The sequence below is a fragment of the Antennarius striatus genome, chromosome 20, assembly GCF_040054535.1.
Source record: "Antennarius striatus isolate MH-2024 chromosome 20, ASM4005453v1, whole genome shotgun sequence".
Taxonomy (NCBI): domain Eukaryota; kingdom Metazoa; phylum Chordata; class Actinopteri; order Lophiiformes; family Antennariidae; genus Antennarius; species Antennarius striatus.
In genome coordinates, this window is record NC_090795.1 from 7,662,004 (window position 1) to 7,686,500 (window position 24,497).

A 24,497-nucleotide genomic window follows, 5' to 3' on the forward strand; every position below is an offset into this window, starting at 1 on the left:
GGAAGAGTGGAAGAGAGAGCGTTTATGGATGGCCAGACCCTTGTTACATCTTTCAATGAGTTGTGCACAGTTATAAAACCTGTAGAAGAGAAGCACCAGGAAGTGAATGTCATTGAAACAGTAAACATGTTTGCCTGAATCACATAAGACAAATTACTTTGCAACAAGGTTTGTAAGGCAATGAAGACAATAACTTTCACAATCCTGGCTTACTCCACCCTAAACACCAAACAATCTATCTAAAAAAAAAAAAGAATTTCCCTTGGGATTAATAAAGTATCTATCTCCCTACCCGCCTACCTACCTACCTACCTACCTACCTAACTACCTACCTGCGTACTTACCTACCCACCCATTCATCCATCCATTAATCTATCCATCCATCCATCCATCTAAACTGAGTCTTTTTTTTTGCATGACAGTAGCAGAAACTACATACTGCTCCTTTAATGGTACAGCAAATCTTTCATTAACTCTTTGGTAAGACTAATTCCTCTTTAATTCTTGGTTCTGCAGGAAAATCCTGAGAAAGAAAGAAGACTCCATGAACAGCCCACACACCAACAGCCTCCCTAAGTACAAGAAGGTCAAAGAAACTTGCCAGCAGGCCGAATTTCAGACACCCTGCGAACAGCCTGGACAGGTACGACAAACACAACCAAGTGCACTCTGCAGACATTTGTGAGCTAAAATACAGTAAGTTGCCTTGATATCCACAATGGAAATGTTCTTCAGTTCTGAATGACTCTTGCCGTGATCTCCATGCTGGCTCTTCAGCTACTCCACAGAGCCACAAGCCACAATAGTCAATAGCACAACTGTGGTTTCATAGCTGGACCCTTTTTACCCTGTTTTGTGTGCGTATTTGTTGGTACATCTGTACCCATTCACTCTCTGGCACTAACACAAAATGCTGCAGCATGTGGCCTGGGAGCACACAGACCAGAACAATACAAATTGTTACAAGTTAAAGGTAGCATTAAATGACAGGCAGAGGTTCTGGCCTGGACTAATGCGATCCAGATTCAGTTTATGGTCACGTTAATGTGTGTATGTAGCTGTCAATTATTAAAGACAGCAGCGGAGCAATTTTCCTTACAGTGCAGCATGTTTGTGTGCTGATATAAATTTGTGTACACAAACGATATGCAGAACATGCATGCTTTATAGTACACATCGTAAAATGATGAGATCTTTGTTCTAGTCTGTGGCCTCCTGGTGAGTATTTCCTACAGGGTATTGATTCTTCAACACAGAAGGAATGTTCTGTCTCTCCTCTCCATTTTTATTTTTACCTCTCTTATACAGTTCTTGTTCTGTTTGGTTCAGCTCACCTCACCGACTCAAACTAAACTGTCTGCTGAAATAGGTTGGTGGATCGTCAAAGTGGACATCAAGTGCATGACCTAGAAATTTGTTTTTTGAAGGCCTTAAATGTTATCGCATTTTGAATGCAATGATATGTTCATAGTTCAGACAGACCAGATACTGGAAGAGCTAAACCTCAGTTGTGTTTTTGTGTTTTGGAATAGATATGATAAAGGTACAGGCTTGTCTGTGGGCTTCTCTAACCAGAAACATAGAGAAACCTCTGTTACTTCATCTTCTGTGGTACATGATGGCATGAGGGTCTTATTTTCAAGATTCTTTCTCAGTTTTGTCATCCATCTGTGCTGCTGCTGCAGGAGGGCTCTTGTGACTTATACACACTCCCAGGAGGAGATTGGGGTGAGGGGTTGGGGGTTGAGGAAGGAGGGTGAAAAAAGACAGATCATTTTTGTCCGTAAGTGACAATACATCTCTCTCTCTTGCTCTCCCTTGCATCTGATCCAGAGCTGATATAACGGCTCTGCTGGGCCGTAAGCTCTTCGTCACTATATGAGACTTCCAAAAGTAACCTGATCCGACATATGGCCCTTTGTTTGGACCCTCATTCCCACACTCACCACTGATGTCCTGTATTGTGCTCTGCAGATGCATCTTTCCCATTTGCACGGCCTAACTGATGACACCACTCACATAAATAAGCTTCAAGATGTCTTTTTTCTTGTAGGAATACATTTTTGAAAGAGGGCACAGAGGATGCAGGCTCATGCAATTACAAAGTCACTCTGGTGACGCCCTCGGCTCAGACGTGCCCAGCGTGACTGTGATAGGGGTTTCCACTTTCGACAGCAGACGATCCCTATGCACCTCATGTGGTCTTTTTGGTTTATCTTTCCAACCGCTTTTGGCATGCTGCACTTTCCCACAGGCTGAGATTTGTCCAGTTGTATATCATATGCATGTTATTCTCAAATTTAACGATTGTCGGGATCTCCAACACCTATTAGCTACACCAGGAAATCTGTTTATTGCTGAAATAACATGAGCGCATTTGTAAATAAAGATGATTTTTTTGTGTTGCTACTTTCTGTAAATGTAGACTCCTATTTGTAAGTAGGAGACGTAAGGAATATCATTTCTCTGTTGATAGAAATGGCATTGTGTGGAGGAGATCACGGGGAAATGGAGGATTCAGAAGTGTAAAGGTGGTTTGAAAGAAGGCTCCAGGAAGAGGGCCCGTAGCCTGAAGCCTCGTAGCAGTTACGACAACAAGGAGAGGGGATGTGACTGCGGGGACCCCGTCTTTAAACCCTCCAAGTCTGACCGACGCTCCCACCGACAGTTCTCATCTGGCCAGCGTGAGTCCTGTACACACTAACTTACTGTTATACCGTCTAATAATGTTTAAGAATGTGAAGTGGAGCGTTTGAGGTACATGTGTTCAGGATTATTGTAATTAATTTTCAGAAGCAGACCACTACAGTTACCATCCTTCTTGTTATTTTAACTCACAACATTGTAGTGATGTCTGCGTCTCACAAACCAGCTACAGAAAAATATATCTGCAAAGACTAAAAACATGATTTCCTGTAATGGATTATTTATGTTGTAAAGGAAGACAAAGGTTTGGAGAAGACAAACATCCTGCAACAAGTCTTGGTTTTTGTTCTGTGTGTATGTTTGTGTGGTTTTGTATAGTTTGATGCCCTCTAGTGTTACTTAGAAAACATGCAGCTGAAGTAAGACCTCTGTTGACCCTTAAACATTTACACAGAAAATGGATTCAAAGTGATTTTTACTCAGCGTTTGATTGATTTCAAAAGGACTCTGGTGCTAAACTTTACTCTTATTTTGACAGGTTATCGGCCACGTTTTGTCCACACTCGACCAACCAGGTCTCTGTCTGTGGAATTTGAAGGTCAGATTTACGACATCGACCTTCAAGCGGACGATCAGTCGGCAGTCCGTCGCCGCTTCATTTCAAAACGTCACTACAGCTCAGACAATCCGGAGTTTGACCTGAGCTCAGATGATGGTTCAGAGGAAATGCTGGCAGATGACACAAATGCTGTGGGATACCCAAACTCTGTGAAGGTCACACACAAGTAAGAAGGCAGCTTTTCAGTTATCACTTCGATAGAGTCTATGTATGTTAAAACAGGTGCTTATGTTCTGTTTCAGGTGCTTTATCTTGATGAACGATAGCGTCCATTGCGAAAGAGAAATCTACCAGTCCTCCAGAGCCTGGAAAGATCATAAGAGCTACGTGGACCAGGAGGTGACTGATTCAAACACACACTTTCTAGGCTATTAATTTAGTTCAGTGGCCGTAACTGATTATTTCATACTCATTTAATACCAGATTGAAGCCCTTCAAGACAAAATCAAAAACCTCAGGGAAGTAAGAGGCCATCTGAAGAGGACACGACCAGACGAGTGCGACTGTGGAGACAGAAGGTTGGTCTTTAGAATATCATTCCCAAATTATTTTTCTCTCTTTTTTAACCCTAACCTTATAACGTGTTTAGGGTCTACTGGAGTCCAAATGTTAAAAAGATAAAGAAAAAAAAGAACAAAAAAAAACATTTTTCTGTTTGGTCCTTAGTCTGTTTCTTTGTCTATAAAACCAGCTATTATAGCAAAGGAGACAGAAACAAGGCAGAGAGATTGAAGAACAGGAAAGATCAACTCCATCCATTTAAGTGAGTTTGCCTTCAATTATGAGTTTGACTATTAGTGTCGCCCCTTTCTTTAATAAATAATACCTCAACACTGACCCTTACATTGTGTGCAATAACTGTTGTTTGACTGTACATATGCATGGTCACTGCATGTCAGGTTTGAACATACAACTCACCTTTATTTAGATGACTTCAGATGACCAGTTCAGCATGTGTGTGTTGTGTGTTTATGTACAGAGCCTTTCTTTCAGTGTTTGATTTCTGGATTGATCATAAACTACAATTAAGGATTGATACAGAACTAATTTGTGTGAATGTATGTGTGTGTGAGACTGGAAATGATTGAGTCACATGGAAAGCTGCTATGACTCAACAGAGAGGGTAAGATCAGTCAGTCCCTCAAACACAGTGATCAGCTTGCTCTGGGAAACATTGGGAACAGATTTTGCCAATACAAAGCAGCTGTTTTTTGCAATGCCCGTTCTGCTCATGCAGGAAGGAAGCAAAGGACAGTGGCTAGAATGGCATTCCTGAGAAAATTGGACGTAGCAAGAGCTTAAACATGAAAGTAAACAGACTGTCATTGTCCTGGCATCGGCTTCCTGGAATTTCCCTCCGGATCTTCCACTACTGTGGTTACTGGAATTAGCCAGAGTAGGGGCTGATGTCATCTTTAGAATTGCGCAGTTTCGTGATTCTCTCGCGGTTCTGTTCGACAGGGTGGCCGTGCACGACATAGACGGGAGGTCCCAACTGTACAATGAGATCCGGAGGAGGAAGAAGGAGAGGAAGGAGAAGAAGCGCCAGAGGAAGGGAGACGACTGCAGCCTGCCAGGCCTCACCTGCTTCACACATAACAATGACCACTGGCAGACTGCTCCCCTCTGGTCGTGTATGTACATCGACTTCATGCTCTTTTTTATAATCTCATTGTTAACTGACTTCAACAAATGTCAATCATTGTCCAGTGGGTGGATTCTGTGCCTGTACCAGCTCCAACAACAACACTTACTGGTGCCTGAGAACCATCAATGAGACCCACAACACTCTGTTCTGCGAGTTTTCCACTGGTTTCCTTGAGTATTTTGATCTTAACAATGACCCCTACCAGGTAGGTGAAAATCTGTCTCAAGCCATTTGAGATGAACCTCCTGCCTGTACTTCTAGAACCGATTTCATTCATTTCGTTGTATTTTTGCTGTGGCAGCTCACAAATGCGGTGTATGCAGTCGATAGGGAGGTACTGAACGTTCTCCACGCCCAGCTGATGGAGATGAGGAGTTGTCAAGGTTACAAGCAGTGCAACCCTCGCCCAAAAGGATCAGATGCAGGTAAAAATGCTCATTTATTGTTCCTTAGGTGAACATATGGAATGTCACCTTGGGTTTAGGGGTAGATGTAACAATGACTGAAACAGAATTCAAACACAGAAGGTTTATAATGTTGGGAACATATGACTGAATGTGAATGAGTTGTAGTCAAAGGACACTAATGACTGTGTGGCTACATGTCAGTGTTTTCTCCTGTTGTGTTTTAAATCTGTTTCGGTCTCAGTGGTGTTTTTGTGTTTGCATACATCTGCATGCCGCATGCGTTTGGGAGTGATCCACACATGTTTCAGGTGGAGGGCAAGGAATAATTACAAGTGCTGTCTTGTTGATGTGTGCTGATGTTTTCATCATAGTGATACATACATTGTATTCTGACTTCTCTTCCTTAGGCCAGAATCTTCCTCTCTGCTGGCGTGTTTTCCCTGTTTATATACATAGACTGAGTTACAGTCGTTTAAACTTTAACATTTACCATAAAGAATTCGGTAAATTGTTCACCCTGGCGATCACCCTCGATATGACTCACCAGGCGTTAGACATGTTGTTTGGAGGATGCTGCTCTCATGGCAACAGAGGTAGTGATTTTATTTGAGCTTTTCATGCATCACTGCGATAATCAGTCACATTATGGTTTTAAGTACCACCAAATGATTCAAGCATACTTACAGAGTAGATATCCAGTGATGAAGGTGGTTAATTATTAATATGTGTGTGGCATGAACTGGCCGCCTTGTTTATGTCCTGAGGATAAAAACATAATTTCTATAATTACCAGCTGGGGAGTGGAGTTCTGGGGCAGCCGAGCTGCTCTGACAGTGTTGGCATGCTGGACTTGTGAGATCCATGCCAACACATGTCACAAAGCGGCCCAACATCTATTACTCGTACTGGCTCTCCTGCTTGGGTACCATGCCAACGCTATGAACCAATGAAAATCACCATTGTGGTTACATCAAGTGATGTTTTTGTTGGAGGAATAGATCATTAAAAATTTAACTGCTCCGCATTAATGGATCTAGCAGCTACTTGCATCTATTCCTGGACTATCGTTACCCTCTCAGTAGATGACCTGTTATGTTCAGGGGAATCCCTGTTGAATGTTGCGTCTCACAAAAACCACTCCGTTCTGATCGATGCACATCTCCTCCGCCCAGCCTGATCACAAGAACTCGTGCACTTTTCCTTCTTGTTTTCCAATCCAAAACCTTCTCTCCTCATTCTGATTGCCCAATAACTATATTTCTCCATAGGGTGTAGCAGCTGTGCATGACGAAATCTCCAGAGTGAATGTTCCATTTATCTCTCCCTCCTATATATCCTTGAATCAAAACATTAACAATCAATTGCTTTTATTTTTCTGATCAGGAGGTAAAGATGGAGGAAGCTATGAGCCACACAGGTATCCATCAATTTTTTGTTTCTCTTCAGTGGCTTTTTCTTTAACACCTGCATGAGCCGAATTGTCTCATTCCCACTAATACATCCATCCATGGAGTGCTGGCGCTTAATCTGTGGCTGCATGCTTGGGACAAGCTAATAATTTGTAACAGATTTTTTTTTTTCCCTTGTTGAAGCAGCTTGATATGTTGTCACCTCTTTGCACACCACCTGTCTTCATTTGTATCTGCTGTATGATGTCAGTATGCAGCTATTCAAACATATACATTCATACATTTGCTTGAGAGTGCAAGATTTATAGCAGTAGCTCAAATATAGCCTCAAAGTTGAGTTTACCTGTTCTTATGATAGCATGATCCTAAATATATGCTGCCAGTTGAGACCCATCCACCCACCGAGTGCACGTGAATGACGATGCATGATTTCATACAATCATCCCTCATACATCTGACATGAAAGCATACAGGAAGAGTATGACATTTTGGGAAATGAGCGCATTCTCATTGCTAAGAGTCAAATGAGAAAATTGCATGCTGAGATAAAATTAGGCTGTACTGGTTAGCTTCATCTGGCTGCATTGAGAGTGGATTTTTTTTTTTTTTTTTGCTGTGCAGAAACTCAAAGGAGAATTGATTTTTATAAAACTTCATGTTTTTTAAGTTTGAAAATTAAGTGTGAATCCAAAAATGTGAGTATTTAATGTAGCTTTTCATTGCTTCTTTAAGGTTCTTGCAAAGGTATGCTTAATGTAGCTTCACATTCCTACAGTAGAAATACAATATTCTTGTCAGTTTTGCCATCTCGCTCTCAAACGCTTCATTACCAAAATGTTGAACTGTTTCATTTGTATCACCCCCACCACCACCACCCCCATACCATGTTAGCCATACCCACAAACAGCATCATCCCATTAGTGTGGTATACAACATCCAGACATCCTTCTCTCATGGCCATTAGCTTGTGGTAGAATGGACACTTGAGTTGCTGTGACCTCTCTGTCCTTCCACTCACCTCTGCCCTTTTGACCTGTGTTTTGGCACCTGCTTACCAGGAAACAGCAACATCGAAAGTGGTCAAAGAGGAGACCAAGCCTCTCCTTCCTGTGAGTCCCTGAGTCCAAACCACTTTGTTGTAGTTATAAGAAAGATGATCTCACCAAGGAGAGCTGACCAAAAATGGCACTGTACTTCTAATCCTACAGTTTTTACTTTCAGTCCAACTCTGATTTAGCTTTTTTGCTGCAATTTTCTTTCATTCTCCCCCACTCCTTCCCCTATATTTTTTTATTGCATTTTGAATTCTTTCATCTTTCTAGGGGGGTCCTGGGGATATACAGTATCATGTAGCATATAGCTCATTCTCTTATACGTATCTTTTCCTTAGCAATCACCTTTTATTTCCTCTGCTGGTTCGTTCTTTGATTCCAGGTTGCCTGATTTGCATTCAACCCAATCCAGGCATATCATTAACTCCACCCTTACAATGTTCTTGTGTAGCTCCCTATGTTAGTCTATTACAATGGATCATTACATATTTTTCTTTTTCAGTCTTTTTAATGTGAATATCTAAGGCGGCATGTGTTTGCACTACCCGTGGCTTGAGCTTAGCGTGGGTGCTGTGTTTATCTAGTTTATCTAATGCAGCTTTTGAAGTGTTTGTGTGAATTTGTCTGTGTGTGTGTTGCTTGGGGCCTCTAACCCCATGGAGCTGGTTGCTTTAGTGAGAGCCAGAAGCTGGGCATCACTGCATGGTATAAGTAAACTGGACAAGAGCTCACTGCTCTTTCTCCTCCACATGTTTACCTTCTCCTGTCTCTTTGTCTTTGGCAGCACACAGCCCATGTGGGACGGACGAAAGGGTTAAACTACCCAACTTGACAGACGAGGAGGTGAACTGGCAGGGACTGGAGGATCTGTATAGCATAAACGAAAGCCTTTATGAATGTAGGCCTGAATACAGCCCCAGCCCGGACAACTGGGCCAACTTCCAGAAGGATGTAGATAATATATTTGCACTGCGACACATTTTTAAATCCAACCGAACCCATGAGTTTGACGACTCCACCCTGCCAGAGCTGGGCTCCGGGGCCGGGGGTGGAGGCGTTGGAGAGGGCAGCGGAGAGGAGTTGGCCAAAGCTGGTGATGTCTGGCCGGGCTTGGCCACAGAACCTCGCCTCACCACCCCCGCCCCCACCCTAACGCCACCAGCACTACCCATATCCAGGTCCGCATTGGAAAGAAAACTGGAATCTTTTGTTAACGACCTCCCCGGGAGGCTTACTGACAGACCCGAGGTGTCAAAATCACCGTCAGGTCCGAGAGGAGACAGCTTTGTTCTACAGAGTGATGCGTGGGTGCAGCTGGAGGAGATAGAAGGAGAGACGTTCAGTGGAAACGGGCTGACGGAGCTGGAGACTCGACACGACAACCTGCTGCGTACTCACAACAGCCTGCAGGCCCACCTGGAGTCTGGCTTCGGCCAAGTAGAGGACACAGGCCCCTCTGAGGGCCTGAACCATGAAGAAGAGGAGGACATCTTCCAGGCCCAAGGATACCTCCCTTTGTCCCCGAAGACACCAAGGCCCAAGGTGCAGGCCAGCGCCACCAGGAGCCCCCCAAGCACACAGACTAGCAGCCCGGAGAGTGTCGGGTTGGTACTACAGGTGCTGCCTCTGTCGGCGCTGCTGATCACCTTGGACTATGAGGGCAGCGGCTCTCTGTCTCAACCCTCCAACCAGACCCTCTGAGACAGAAGCACATGCAGACCAGCCAGCCCAGGAGCTGCTGGATGACAGAGACGCACAGTGATTGGGAGATGAGCTTGCCAAAAAGCAAGTGAAACCGCCTCAGTCAGTCAGAGCTGTATAATGAATATTAAAGTTATTGTTTATTTTTTTACAGGTGCCTACATTTATTAGTAAACAGTGTTTTTTTTTTTTTCAAATATATATTTAGAAAAGAAAAAGCCTTAATGCAGCTAAACTAAAGTGTTGGGATGGAAAAGTAATTCCGTATGGATAACCCCATCGATGTTTGTAGTGTTGTTTTTTTAAAATACAGAACGAGTGGTGATAAAACATCTCGATGAATAGTTATCATTAGACAGCTGTGGGTATGAATCTGCGAACAGGACCTTTTTACTTTAGTCAGAGCCACATTTGACCCCAAATGCACTTTTGAAATGCTCCATATGATGACCATAACCCTCCATGCTTGCATATGTGAAATGTGTCCCTTTGGTAAATCAGATTCTACCAAATTTTCTTCTACAGACTCACCTTTAGATAAAACACCTGGATTGTCACTTCTGAAGGTTTAAACAAGTAGTTTGGGTTTTTTTAGACTCCTAGTCATGTCCGTTTCAGTGTTTGACAGTTCAGACAATCGCAGAAAGATTCAAGTTACACATCTGATATTCTCCGTTCGTCAGTTGCACCGCCTCAAGCCAGCGCTCACACAATCACCACATGATGATCATGTGATGCTGTAGTGCTTCGATAATCCAGAATATTGTGTTGCACATGACCAATTCATTTCAAATGTGACTGTCTGGTCTCCTAGAACCGCTTGTGTGATGGTAGATTTATAACTTTACTATGAAGCTTAATATTCTAGGGCTATTGAGGGTAGAATGTTTAACCTTGCTGCCAATAGTTCATCTTTGCTGTTGGTGTTTCCAAAGAGCGACTGGGATGTTTGAAAACCTGATGTCCTTATTCTTTCCTGGCAGTTTGTGTGTGTGCGCGTGTGTGTCTATGTGTGTGTTGCATCAAGTCTGGTTTAAGAAAAGCCATGGAACAAAAGAAATAAATTCTTTCAACCTTCTTTAGATGTTTTGGATCCTTCTGTCATCCTTCCACATGCGTTTATACGTACAAAACAATTCGAACAAGCCAAGTTGGTTTTTTCTTTTTTTTTTTTAATGACAAATATCAAGTATTCAAAGCATTTGTAAACCAAGCGTTCACAAACATCAATTAGGTTTCTGCTCCTGAGGGAACAAAAGCAACAAGCGTTCGACTTTCAGAATACAACTTCTGTTCGGGAAATTCAGTTTAAAGACTGATTTAAGTCCAATGAGTTAAAGCAGACCTACATGGAGCCTATAGGACAGTGCAGTAAACGCTTGCATTTACTGTGTCTTATGATGGCTATTGACAGAAATGCCGATCCTCCTCTACCCTTCCTCCAAATTTACTTATTTATACTTTTGTATTTCATCAGAACAAAAATTGGCTGTCTAATCAAATTAGCAGAGGACCCAATTAATTATTTTTCATTGGTATCGGCTAGAGGAGGGCTAGAGAATCATTACAAATGGGAAGGGCCATTTTGCTTCTCGTTACAGTATTTTTAATAACTAAATTGTGTTGTCTTCTTCAAAGAACAAAAAGTCTTTGCAACAACAATGACACCCGCCCCAAATGACAAAGAGAACCCAACCCCTTCCATGTGACTAATACTGATCAGGCACATCGAAACAAATCCACCTTTTTTTTACCTTCAATTTTTTTTTCTTTTTAACTACCGTGTTGAGGATTAGTTCATAAATATGTTCTAACTATGTTTGAGCTCAATAATATGCTTCATTTGCTTAGTCAATATTTACACAATGATTACATATGAATATGAAATTTGAGGTACTATGTCACTTAATTGTGAAATTATTCACTGTTGTTAACACTTGATCATCTTCACCATTAATCTTGGTCATGTTAACTTTTAAAATGTATTCACAGCTTCCATTGTTTCCCCCGAACATTTAAAAGCTAAAGAGGAAGTCACTCTGGTCCAAATAGAAAATACTGTAACTGTTATTAGACTTTTATCCTCAATCTTCCCTCACACCAGGAAAAAATGTGGTTCTCAAAAATGTGCCACACATTTTTTTTCTGTGACTCATTGATTTACTGTCAAACAATAAAACAGGAAGGCGGCCTTATCACCACTTCCTTTAGTTCTCTTCAAAAACCACCTGTCCTGTTTACTAAGGTAAATCCATGAGAATAACACGAGCCCAAGATGAGAATAAGATGTTTCTATTACAGTACTTTAGGCTCACGCAAACACTTTGAATAATCCCTGTGCATGTGCCAAAAACAATGTTGAGGATTTTTACCAACTAGCAGATAAAATTAAGTTATCATTACTTTAATTTCCTGCAAGCATAAAACGATAGCAAGTCATTTTTTGTTCATGTTGGGATACAAGTTAAATTCAGTGCAGTGATTAAAGTTCATCTTTATTCCTTTAACCATGAATGTCAGTTCAGTTGGTCTGACAAACAGCTACATTCACGCAATCACCTCTACGGCCACCAGAGGGCCCCCACGAACTGACCACTGATTGCTCTGATGGATGGGGGTTCACCGTTATACATGCTTGACGCACTACTTTTCTTTAGAAGCCTAGAGTACTAGATAACTATTATGTACATCTGATGACCGTTATTAGAAAGGGAGAAACATTACAATGCAAAGCCAAAATAATGCAGCCTTTCATTTGTTGCTGATTGTTGTTACTGATACAAATCATTTTAAGTTGAGGAGGTTTGAAAGTGAGGCAAAATGGTTAAGAAAACAGCAGTCTTCCCACACTGACTTGAATCTCCAGTTACACTTTCAAGTACAATCACATTGTTTGGACACAGTAGTTTCTGCACACAGTCAGAGATTAGATAACTTTCTTACTCTTCCTCTTGATTGCCCTTAGGCTGATTATTACAAACTGTAAAGATAAAGTAGTGGGATGATTCCTGACGTATAGATTTCTTGCTCGCTGAGATTAGAAGTGATTCCATCACTGTACCATTGGTGCTCGTCAGCGATAGGCTACATACAGTAGTTACCGTGCCAAGAGGAGAAACTTCACTGGGCTCTGTGACATAAGTTTGGTGGTTACTGCTTCCAAACACAAAAGCTGAGGTTAAATAATCAGAATATCATCACCCGACTGAGATGACAGCAAATGGACGTGGCTTTTCCAGCTGCTAGCAGTTACCCTGTTAGCTAGCTTTAAACTCTGGACTGGCCAGGACAGCCTGAGAGGCACTGTTATGAAAAAAAGGTTGGGAGGATTAAAAAGAATTCAACTTCTGTCATTTCTGAAGATGTAAATAACGCCCAGACGACACGATGGAATGGCTCAAATACAAGACATGATTCCGAAATGTTCACAGGAATAATGGCATTATGAGTGAGCCGACAACATGCTTGTGTGTAAGAACTGAGCAGGGAGACAGTAAGAGGTACAGATGTAGGTTCCAGAAGGAGCTGTACACAGGATCTTGCATAGTACAGGTTTGTTATTTGTGCTTTTTGTGCTGTGTTGATGAGGACTCATCTGTCTCACCCAGATTTGAATTTCCCGCTCTGACAGTAGCACCATCTGATGCATTTATATCATCTGACCCTTGACGTTGAGCTCTGACCTTCTGTGTGGGTACTGTGTGTGGCTGCAGTTGATGTGTTCAGAATAAAAGAGCATCTGTCAAGTCCCCCGTTATTATGAACGACCATGAGCAGCCCTTTATGTGTGTGTGTGTGTGTGTGTGTGTGTGTGTGTGTGTGTGTGTGCGCCCCCATGTCTCTGCCTTCGCTCCTGTAGCAGTTGTGGAGCCCTGCCTGTCCGATTGGTGTAAATCAGACGCCGTATGGTGCAGAAACAGGAAGGCACGTGTCATGAGGAACCCCTAGGAGGGAGGTTTGGTGCGCTGTCAGACATGGGCGGAGCCTCTGTGGTGATTTGGTAACAGGATGGGAGGAGTTATTGCTTTGAGGGCATTGCCGGGGCAGCTCAGGCTGCTGTGGCCTCGGTTGAGCAGCAGCGCAGCAGGCGGCTCAGCTCGAGGGGGAATAAAGACGGGGCAGGAACGGGTGCGGGCGTGGCTTTTCTGCCCTCCTGCGTGGCAGATGAGCTCACTGACGGTGCCCAGTGGAGGGAGGTGCTGGCGCCAGCGCTCGGCTCGCTCCTCCTTGTGCTTGATTGAGTACCAGGTGAGAAAGATGAAGATGAAGCCAACAAATTTGAGACTGGCGGCCAGACCGAAGTAGACGAAGCGAAAGGATGTGACGTCGTACTCCCAGCAGGAGCCGTGCACACCGCAATCCTGCTGCCACAGCATACAGGTGGTGTCGATCACAGCACCAAAGTAGATGGGTGTGGGGATGTAGGCTGAGGGAGTAGAGACATGTTGAGGTCAATAACATGGAACATATCTTGAGTCCATTTCCAAAACACGTACTGAAGTTTAGCCCATCTGAGTATGATACAAACCATCGAAAGCACGTCAATGGTTCTTTTAATGAATAAGATATCTTAGCATATAATTTTCTTTGTTGATTTGTGGATTATTTATAATAAATACTAAACCATAAAGACAGACACCTTTAAAAATAATGAAGCAGGTGAATATTTGAGAGACGTGTTGCTGTTGTATCACAATACTGTACATGTAGAAAAAGAGACATTTTTGGAAAACACCGTTTCTATTAATTTCTGAAAATTCTGACACCTTTGCCTTTTTAAAGCTTTGTATCTACAAAGTTCTGGGTCCTGTTTGTAGATTTTTTAACCAGTTCTGATTCATACAATACAAGCACTTGAAACCTAGAATGGAGCACCAGACTCCAGCTTCGTTATATTGTAGTGTCATCATTCTACCACTTGGTGGTACCATTTCATGTATGTGTCTTTGTCAGGGACTAAATTTTACAAAATACTTTCCAAAATCATTTGATAATCTGATTCATTACCACCACAGACTAAATCCTTGAAAATGAAATAATTTTTGTGTTGAATCAGCAACTCACTGATTACAAAACTGCAGCATTAGCAGGTCTATAAATTTGAAATGATTGCACTGTTGTTGTATAGGATTGCATCAGATTTTGTAATTAGCCAATTTTAGCCTCCACTGTGTAGCTACACATATTAAGCTGGTTTAAAAGATGTGACAGCTTTTGTTCATGCAGCCATAACAGGCAGGTCAGAGGCATGTAATGGTAGCGCTTAGTAACCCCAGGGGCTCTTCTACACTTATCAACACTGGAGTTCACAGAGGTCCACTAAAGTGCTGCATCCCTGCTCTCTTTAAGATTGCATGAGGTTAGTGAGGACGGGAAGGAAGAATTCGAGCTGGAGAAAACAAAACCTTAGAAAAATAGAATGCAGCCCAGCAGGACAGCCTTCAGTGATAAAAAAGCATCATGAGAAACTGGCTGTACGCTTGGTGAGAAATCCTGAAACTCTTTAACCTTTAACATCTACTGTTTATGAAGAAAACAGAAAGAAAAGACAGGACATGCTGGTGTTTTAATAAGATTCTCTGAACAAACAGTTTTCACTTTCCATCCTTGTGTCAATTTACCGAGAGTCCGGAGCAAGACGAACTGCATGCCGAGAGCGAAAGGCCTCTCCTGTTCATCTACAGACCTGAGAGATGAGAACAGCAAAAATTCTATATATTGATGGACTGAATCCAAATAAAAGTGTGGGAAATTCAGCACTATTCATTAAATTATTTGGTTTAAACTGACAAGATGTAGAAACAATCTTAAAATGTGAGGAAACCAAGATCAGCAATGCAGGTACTGAACAGAAAAATGCTGGATTCACATCTGTTACCTGAGTGTGACGATGATGGCCGAGGGCTGGGCACAAGCGGTGATGAGAGTTACGATGAAGAGGAAGATGAGGAAAGGGATGAGGGTGTTGCAGGTGCGGTCACACTTCCCAGATACAGCGTAGCCGTTCTCGTTCAGGTAGGTTTTAACAATGACCAGCTGGAGCTGGTTGACCTGGCCGCCGGAGGACGGAGTGATGACCTGTCTGCTCTGCACACAGCCACAGTCGGTGTAGTTCCTAATCTGTAGTCGAACACAACTGGAGGTCACTCACGTCCACTGTTTTTAATTGACTCAAACTCAAAGCTGGTTCCATTAAAACGCTACAGAGAGACCGGGTGGCACCACTAAGGTGTTCTACACAAGGAAACCAGACATTTCTCTTCTTTGTTATAATTTCCTATCTGACATTGTAGCAGAGGCTGAAACGTCCTGTACTTTCAGAGCTCAGGGTGGAGACCAGGTCTTTGTCTAGTCATTATGATTAATGTGTCTTTGAGCAAAGTTCTCTGAAATCATTCTCATTGCATCCATCTTTACTCATTGTATAAATGACTACAGAACAGTTTGAGACAGAAAACCAACAAAGCTTGCATGCGTGTGTTGGTGTGTGTGTGTGTGTGCGTGCGTGTGCGTGTGCGCGCGTGTGTGCTAACCCCAGTGCTGTCGTTGCCCACGGTGCTGCATCCAGCCAGACAAGGGTTAAAGTAGGTGATGCCATCAGAGCCGCAGACTGGTGCGTACTCGTGGATCCTGCAGCCACAGTTCACGTTGCAGCTTCCCGTCAGGTTCCTATGGGTCATCGTCAATGTTGGACTGCAGGCAGAAATTTTTAAGAACAATCGAGACACATCAGATTATTTTATTAGACCTCATCACCTCAAAACTGATTTTTGAAGCCTGTATTCCTGGAGTCATTTATATAAACATAGTTAAGGAGTAACTGTAACTCTCCCAGCCTTCCAAATCAGATTCTAATATTAAACTGCACTGATGGAACCGTTTTTCTTTTTTCAGAATTCACACTTTGAAGATGTATTTTTACATGAATGCCACTTCGACATGGTTGAGAGTCAGGAGGCTTGAAGTGTGGAGATTTATTAATTTACTTCTGTTAGGTTGGGTGTTCATTTTACAAGAGTGTTCCTGCTGGGATAGCACCATCCCATTCAGCTCCAAACTAAACACATTTAGTGCTATAATGCTGCATTTTAAGACATCTCCCATAAAACCAAAGGCTTCTTGTCCCCAGTTTCCTTCTTTGCAATGCATCAAACCAGGAAAGAGTTGAACCATATTAAATTAATTGCAAAGTAAAATAATTTCACATGCTAATGACCAGTAAGCGATGTAACAGATGAAGAAAAAGATAAAAGAAAAAGGCTGCAAATCCTCCACAGAATGTATTCTTCTGTATGTCGTTGCTAATCTGCGAACATAATCATTTTAATTATCTTTAATCTAACCCTCCACCAGCCTGTGTGGTTAATAGAAGGGTGGAGATAAAGGGGTTTAGGAAGTCACGCCACCACTGAATCCACAGACTGTGTGGGAACTGGAGCTCTAAGCCAAATAGGACTTTGGTTTCATCAAAACAGTAACCACTGAAGCGAGTCTCGGGTTTTCTCTGGGAAGCTTCTGCGCTAACTGGTGATGGTTCCTAGCGACACAGCAGCCTGGGAGTGACACACACACACACACACACACACACACACAGAATATAAAACCAACTCTGACATTTCTCCTTTAAAGAAGACTTTGAATTTGATGATGTATCGAAGATGACCATCAGAAAAGAGCTTAATTATTCTGTGCTTTTTCTTAAAACCAGTGGACCATCATTTTTCACAAGACCATGAAGTGATACTCATCCTCATTTTCATATTCGTTGCAGCCTGGGAGGCAGATTTGGGCCTGTCCTGACATAACAGTGTCACATTCCAGACACTGTGTGTGTGTGTGTGTGTGTGTGTGTGTGTGTGTGTGTGTGTGTGTGTGTGTGTGTGTGTGTGTGTGTGTGTGTGTGTGTAGGCACGTTAAAAGGCATCAGGCTTGCTGCACTGATTGAACTTGTCCTTTTTCCCCCAGACTAAACCCCAACCTTTGCTGAACCCTCCAGTTGTTGTGTCACTGACTTCACTTCATAAAAGCCCAAACAGGCAGCAGAAAGGGAGCGTTCGCTTTTACTGCAGTTTATCAGCGTCGACAGAAAAAGGCAGAATGACGGGACGCCAACCGGTCTAATTTAAACAAAGGAAGCAAAGGGTGACATTTACAGATTTTGATCACTCGTTTTAATTTGACTCCCTAGTAGCTTCTATTTAAGCTCACGGATCCTATTAATGAGCTCCTACAGATATTCAGTGATATTATACTGAGCGTGCCCCTTGACCCTGTGAAGGTTGCAGAGCTTTGTTGCTCATTGTGACATTTTTTTTTTGTCAAATAATCCCTATCTCTGTCTAGACTGGTGTGTGAGTAAAGACAAGAGACAGAGGTTGGGCTTGGGTTGAACATTCCTCATGAGGGTGCTAGCTGCCACCAGTCACCAGCGCTGTTCATTATGAGGGGACCCTGAGCCTCATAAGTCACTGACCTCTCTACAAACAACGCTTTAAACAAAGACTGCAGTTATTAATGGGTCAGCGATGAGGCTTTTAAGGGCACGCTGACTATTTGACAAACAATTACTTTGATTAACGCGTTTATGAGAAAAGTAAATTTCACAGAGGTTCAGCGGCTTCGCCTTTGTGTGTTCAGTGTTTAGTGAACTTCAGAGATGCAGTTGTTTGTCCCGTCCTCATATCTTAGGTCTACTTGTGAAGTGCTACGTCATATAAATCTAATTTTGTGACTTGTGAAATATGCTTTCAGATTGCAAAAAAAGTATGACAGTTTAGTGGTGTAAGGTATAATGAGATGGGATGTGAACACAGGAGATGTGTCCTGTTGGCTGTGCATCATGACTATGAGCGTGGTGACACATGAGATGACTTAACTGTGCAGCCCGGCTGCAAAGTTATGCACCGGAGCCACGGGACCAGATGTTAGCGTCACCAGTTAGTCATTTGCTTTCCAACACATCGACACTAAGGATGAGGATGAGTATGATGGGAGTGGGGACAGCATCTCAGACCAACAAAACTCCCTCAGTGTGTGTTTCATGGATCACCTTAGACAAAAAGTATTTCTTTATGAGCAGTTTAGAGACAAATGTATAAATGTTTGTTGAATGGAAATGACAAAAACAACTAATTTTGTGAAAAGGAGACATTAGCATTCACTCTGACAGGACGTCCTTACCCTGTTGTGTATGGGATGTTGATGCCTCCTAAATTGATGCTCTCGCAGCCCACTATGAAGAGTGTGGAGAAACAGAGTAGGGAGACCCCGCTGCAAATCATGGCCAGCTTGGCCGACTCTCTGGCACCGAGCTTCAGCTTCTTGATGATGTAGCCCCCGAGGACGATGCCCACCCCAGCGCTGGGTACAATGATCAGTCCTGTGAGAGATTGGAGAAAAGCAAGAGCAGCTGAGAAGAAAGCTTGTGACGTTTTTGCAAACGGCACAGGAATAGAGCAGTTAATTTGGGTTGTGAAAAAATGTCAACACTGATTTAATCAACGTCAAACGTGACTTGGTGCAATGAGCATCTGATCGTTTTAATCAAGCAAACTAAAATGAACAGTGTTTTGTTGAAATCAGTCACTTTAAAACGTCAAACTCAGCACTTCTTCACATATTATATCTAGAACAAATAACAATAATAAAATGATTTGCTGTATTTTTGTGCTACAGGCTGCCAGTAAGTCATTCCTGGCTGTGGCACATGCTCTGGGTAATGGGAGATAGTGTAATTGACAGCTTGAAGAAAGGCAAAGCTAGCTGCTGGTAGGATGGACTGGGTGGGAAGTGTCATCATGGAGGAATTAAGGCCTGAAGAAGCCACACATGGCAGCCCTCAAGTCCAGCGATGTGTGCAGACCTTCTGGTAATGAGCAAGATGGGGTCGGTCGGCGGGGGAGGAAGGTCGTCAAAGATTGCAGATGAACAGATATTGTCATGTGGCTTTTCTCTGCCCATATGCATGCGTGTGTGTGGGGTGTTGGGAAAGAGAGAGACAGGGAGAGGGCAAGACATTGAGTGCTTTTCTGAGCATGCTCAGTGACAGCTGGGCAACAGACAGCTGTAGTCTTATATCATCCTGTGAGTGCATGTTTCTGTGCTAAAACCTCAGCCTTCCTGCAGGATTAGACATAAACACACGCACATTCAATCCGCACACATTCGCTGTGACATAGAAAATGAGTGATGCATCTCATGTGGATTAAGAGCAACTCTGCCATGAACAAGAGTGATTGATTTGTCAGTTGTGTGCCTATCAATGTCATCAATTATAGACATTCTACTGTTTCTCTTAGAGGCACAGAGGAGATCTTTGACAGAAGCCGTGTCGTTAACAGAGCTACCAAGTGGAAAAAGGTTCAACGTTGAAAGAGAGGAACACTAAATACAGCTGAAGGAAGAGTGTGAAGTTTCAATGCTATTTCTGTAGCTAATGTTCATGTAGCAGTGGCGCCTGTTTAACCAAGCATAATACACACTCACTGAGGTGGCAATTTATTTCCATTCATCCCATTTGTGTAAAATACAATGATGGAAATATGTTTATATTTCACATAACATCTTATTTTGTATATACACCGTTCTTTAGACCTTTCAGCCATTGTGGCTGGTGATGCTAATTCTAGACACACAATTAGGCTTTTATTTCTTTTCTACAAAAACACTGTCGGTGCGAAACAATCAAATCACTCCCTGTGTAGATCAGATCATTTCCGTAAAAAGGTTCAAATTACAGCCTAAAGGAAAGCTTTTTATGGCTTTGGTTGTGTTTGGACTTAATCACCACTGTAATTAATCTGCTGGTGATTAGCATCAGGCTCTGCTAGCTCATTCAGTTTGGATCTAATATAAAATGCCTGGATTTCACAAACCTCCATTTACATATTTTGGTCGATTTGGAGCATAGGAAACAAGCTGAAATCCCTGATACATTATTGAAAGCTGATAAAACTAAATTGGTAGCTTATTTTTGCCTCTTTCGTCTTCCATCTGAAATCAAGTTTCTGTCTTTTTTTTCTTTCTTTTTTTTACTGAAAGCAGGTGTTTGCTGTGCAGCCCAAAAGTTAAGGTGATAAGAATAGAGTGCATGAACTCAAAACAGTAAAGGTGTGGGTGCTCCAAACCAATCACTGTTTCAAGACATTTAGAACTCTAGAGATGAGGGGACCAGTATTGCATTGCTATCAACATCTTCATTTTGTCATTATGATCACAAGGGAAAGAGATTTGTGACTTCTATTAATATTTTAAGTTAACTGAAGGTTAATCCCTTTTTTTGTTGCTCCTTAATATTAGCTTCTCTTGCTTGGAACTGTTGAAAACTAATCCCTAATATATAATCTTTGATGAAATAATCTACAGCCAACAAAACTGGTCCATTTGTATTATTACTGCATGATATCAGAAAAGCCATGAAGTGTTAATGTTCCATGTATCGTCGGCCTTTTCTTCTGGTCATTCATAAAAAACAATCAGCAGGAAATGTCACAGTTGGTCAGTCCATCTGTCTGCCTGAGGAAGCACTGAGCTCCCAGCAAGACGGGTACCGTTCTCCTCCTCCCCAACCATCATCACATCCCTGCAGCTTGGCATCATTTTGGGTAGCCATGACAACTGCACCACCCCTTTGCCCTTACCCCTTGTATCCTGGCAACAGGCAGATGAGATGATGCAATGGTGTTTTGTATGTGTGTGTTTAGAGATGACCATGCTTTAGCCAGCGCAAGATTTAACACACACACACACACACACACACACACACACACACACACACACACACACACACACACACACACACACACACACACACACACAATATAACTGAGTTTTCAATTACTCCTAGCTGTAATAACCCAGATAGCATATCCTTTGTGTATTAGCACTACTGGCTCATACATGATTGAAAGACTTTTTTTAACACTCTGCATTTGTGGTGAACAAATTACAGGCAAAGCACACGGTACTGTGTGTGTGCACGTGTGTGTGTGTGTGTGTGTGTGTGTGTGTGTGTGTGATCACTTTATGATGGATGAATGAGTGTGTCTCCTGCAGTCAACAGAGGCCAGTGAGTTGTGTTCAGGGAAAGAAACGGAGGCTTATCCCTGATTTAAAGTCAGAGACTCCATGACTCACAGCGCTGCCCTGACTGTGAGCCTCCATGTGAGGAGAGGTGAAGAGTGTGTGATCTTAAACAGGTACAGAGTCATGGTGCATGCAATATCAGTCGACATAATGTGAGACTAACCTTTGTTTTACTGTAAGAAAACATTTTGTCTGTAATAAAGTGTTTATATCATTGTAACGATCTATTTGCATCCTTATAAAGTGCTGCGCATGAGAGTAATACATTCTAATAAACTGGCATGCAGTGATGATATTCTGCTATTGATCTGAACCTGTAATCGTTAGGTTTTGGGCAGCTGGTCAGACAATGATCACAGACTAAAGACGCGTCTTTGTGTCCGGGAGACAAATTAAATTTTTAGGTGCTTCCCTAATGGGTCTGATTTCATTCCACTCAAGAAGCTTGCAGAAAGTTACAGCTTTGTTCTATTACATCATTTTAACGCAAACCTTGATTTCACTGGGAAAATATTGTAAAAACGTTACATTACAGGCTCCCACATATCCTTGACGGCAGCTTAAAGAGAAGATGAATGACTCACAGAGCAGCTGAAGAATATGTCTGGCTCCGCTGTGAAGCAAATGATTGACTGTAAAGAAATAAAAGTGAATTATCAATCACAGGACTAAAGGAACGCTTACCAGTGTATATGCTGGCGTTGGAAGCAGGGATACCAAACTGCGATTCGATAAACTTAGGAATGAAAGTGATGAAGGCAGTGACAATGGCACACTCAGCAGTATAGGAAAGGCTGACGAACAGGAAAGTCATGTTGCTGAGGATCCTCAGCGCCGCCTTGGGGAGATCTGGAGAAGGAAACAAGACAAGACAGAGCACTTTATAAGGGTTGGGGAGTAATTAAGACACAGGCAGTCTCCTGATTTGCCCTTTACTCCCACAAAAACTGAATCTGATAATCAGAAGGAAACATTATTGCAAGAATAAAAATACAGTAAATAAGCTGTTTGTAACTCAGATAGCACTCATCTAATAATTATCTATGATGATAACAGAACAACTTTATAAGTCTTTAGCACTCATATTCAAATATGCATTTGAATTTGTATCATTACAGCTGAATTTGCGTCAAGCCCTGCAGATGCAGTCTGAATGTCGTCATCCCTGATTCTTCATAAAATACCAAAAATGGCCTTGAGGTCTTACTTGAGGACATAGTCTATATAATTTAGTGAATATAATACTGGCTGTTCAGACATCTTGCCAGTTATGTATCGTGTGATCGAACTTTAAGTACTTTTTTTCACAAGGCACTGCTTCAAACTGGGTGAGGTTTATTTTTTTGGACTTATCCTAAAAGACAAAACTGTGACATCATTATGTCTCGTAAAGTACATTTCTGGAAAATAAAAATTGCTGTAGTTTTACAGCTTTAAATGGTCATCTTCATAGAAAATAATACATTTCATATTTTCACACCTCCAGGGATGAACCACAGAACATGAATCCATCAATGTACACAACCTTTCCATATGCTGTATGTAAAGAAAATACAAATAGCGCTGCTCATTTCACATCGTGCATTAGCATTTCCAAAACATTTTGTGATATATCCAAATTTTGGATTTTTGGAAGAGACTGAAGTGATTATATAAATAGTCTTTACAAAGTCCCGTCTCTGGCAGTTTCAGTGTGATGGCTTCCTTGATTTGTGTTGAATTGATTGGAAAGTTTTACTTGCCAAATTTGTCAGATTTCAAGTAAAATTGTTCTAAGAGACAATGTAACATACAAATGCCTCCATCCTCGAAGTGAGGCAAAAGATGTCAAGATTTCAGGAGCAGGATTGACAGAGTGGGGATTTCTGTAGTCCACAGGGACCTCCGTGTCAAGCTCTTGAAATTGAAATCGAAAGTAGTTTTGCAGCTGGTTAGGGTGTCCCAAGGAAAACCCAAGGTTGACCTGCCAAGAACGGAACTCCTCATGACCATAATCTCAAAATAGGTAGTGCTTTGAAATAAGTATAAATTAGTACTGTAATCCTTAAAACAGTAGAAAAGATACGAAAGGCAGCAAAAAACAAGGAACCTGAGGTGATTTTCTCTTCGCTTTTTGGTGCTGAAAACAAAAGGACAGGAATGGTCCTTCCATCAAAAGTAATAATGAGGAACTTAAAGTAATAAGGTAATACCAGTGCACGAAAAAAAAGCTTCTATTCAAATGAATTTGAACCTTAGAGGCTGATTCCATTCAGCATTTGCTAACGCCTGTTAAATGAAAATATTATCTTCAGGCGTTTCGGTTTTATCATTTTACCTGTGCTCTCCTTGTGCAAACTTTTACTCTCACCCGCAGTGTGACTGCTCAAAGGCTATGTTTGGGAACAAAAGCTGGCATCTCTAGTTTCATTCCGAGTATGTTCAGAGTGCTTTGAGAACTTGGCAAATATCAAGACTTTACAGTCATACGGCCATCATGTTCGGTCACATGACACTTAAAACAAAGACAGAAGAAAACAAAGGAAGGAGCGTGTGAAGTGGATTATCAATGCTTTTCATTAGGGAGGTTATCACAAGGTTAGCCAAGCAAACAGCACGAGGCTATGACCTGGGATCTTATCTTAGTGCAAATAAACAACATTTATAAGTGAAGAAATGTTTTTAACGTTCAGTGTTTGCTCAGACAATAATTATTTCATCCCTGTGGAGCTGTAATCTCGTTTGGATGGCGATGGATGGTGAGGTCCAGTAACGCTGACGGCAGCTGCTCTCTCAATCAGATGGACTGCTGCCTTGTAGAAGTTTGTGCGCAATTTTTGATGACTCATCTGAATGACTAATAGTTTCACCCATCTGCTTTTAAAAGAATATTTCTCTAAGTGAAAGCAGGTGATGTAATGTCTGTAAATACACTCTGGCTCATACATGTGT

General features: G+C 42.0%; 2 protein-coding genes across 7 annotated transcripts in view; one reads left to right on the plus strand and one right to left on the minus strand.

Annotated features, from left to right (window-relative positions):
• Window positions 1-10,560, plus strand: part of sulf1 (sulfatase 1) — a 36,286-nt gene extending 25,726 nt beyond the window's left edge. For 2 of the 5 annotated variants that reach the window (XM_068343657.1, XM_068343658.1), the window contains exons 10-21: window positions 517-643; window positions 2,477-2,684; window positions 3,185-3,431; window positions 3,508-3,604; window positions 3,689-3,783; window positions 3,957-4,028; window positions 4,727-4,899; window positions 4,976-5,118; window positions 5,215-5,338; window positions 6,704-6,737; window positions 7,788-7,838; window positions 8,566-8,750. In XM_068343657.1, the coding sequence (XP_068199758.1) occupies window positions 517-643; window positions 2,477-2,684; window positions 3,185-3,431; window positions 3,508-3,604; window positions 3,689-3,783; window positions 3,957-4,028; window positions 4,727-4,899; window positions 4,976-5,118; window positions 5,215-5,338; window positions 6,704-6,737; window positions 7,788-7,838; window positions 8,566-8,599 (1,405 nt within the window). In that variant the 3' untranslated portion in view covers window positions 8,600-8,750. Of the gene's footprint in view, window positions 1-516; window positions 644-2,476; window positions 2,685-3,184; window positions 3,432-3,507; window positions 3,605-3,688; window positions 3,784-3,956; window positions 4,029-4,726; window positions 4,900-4,975; window positions 5,119-5,214; window positions 5,339-6,703; window positions 6,738-7,787; window positions 7,839-8,565 lie in introns of all 5 variants that reach the window. The other 3 variants (XM_068343660.1, XM_068343659.1, XM_068343661.1) reach the window with 3 other exon arrangements.
• Window positions 10,561-10,701: 141 nt separating this feature from the next.
• The window catches only part of slco5a1 (solute carrier organic anion transporter family member 5A1), a 32,279-nt gene continuing 18,483 nt past the window's right edge, over window positions 10,702-24,497 (minus strand). The window contains exons 5-10 of one of the 2 annotated variants that reach the window (XM_068343662.1): window positions 22,251-22,415; window positions 18,663-18,861; window positions 16,016-16,175; window positions 15,361-15,602; window positions 15,104-15,168; window positions 10,702-13,908 (exon numbers count right to left, since the gene is read on the minus strand). In XM_068343662.1, coding sequence (XP_068199763.1) covers window positions 13,451-13,908; window positions 15,104-15,168; window positions 15,361-15,602; window positions 16,016-16,175; window positions 18,663-18,861; window positions 22,251-22,415 — 1,289 coding nt within the window. In that variant the 3' untranslated portion in view covers window positions 10,702-13,450. The remainder of the gene's footprint in view (window positions 13,909-15,103; window positions 15,169-15,360; window positions 15,603-16,015; window positions 16,176-18,662; window positions 18,862-22,250; window positions 22,416-24,497) is intronic. The other variant, XM_068343663.1, reaches the window with a different exon arrangement.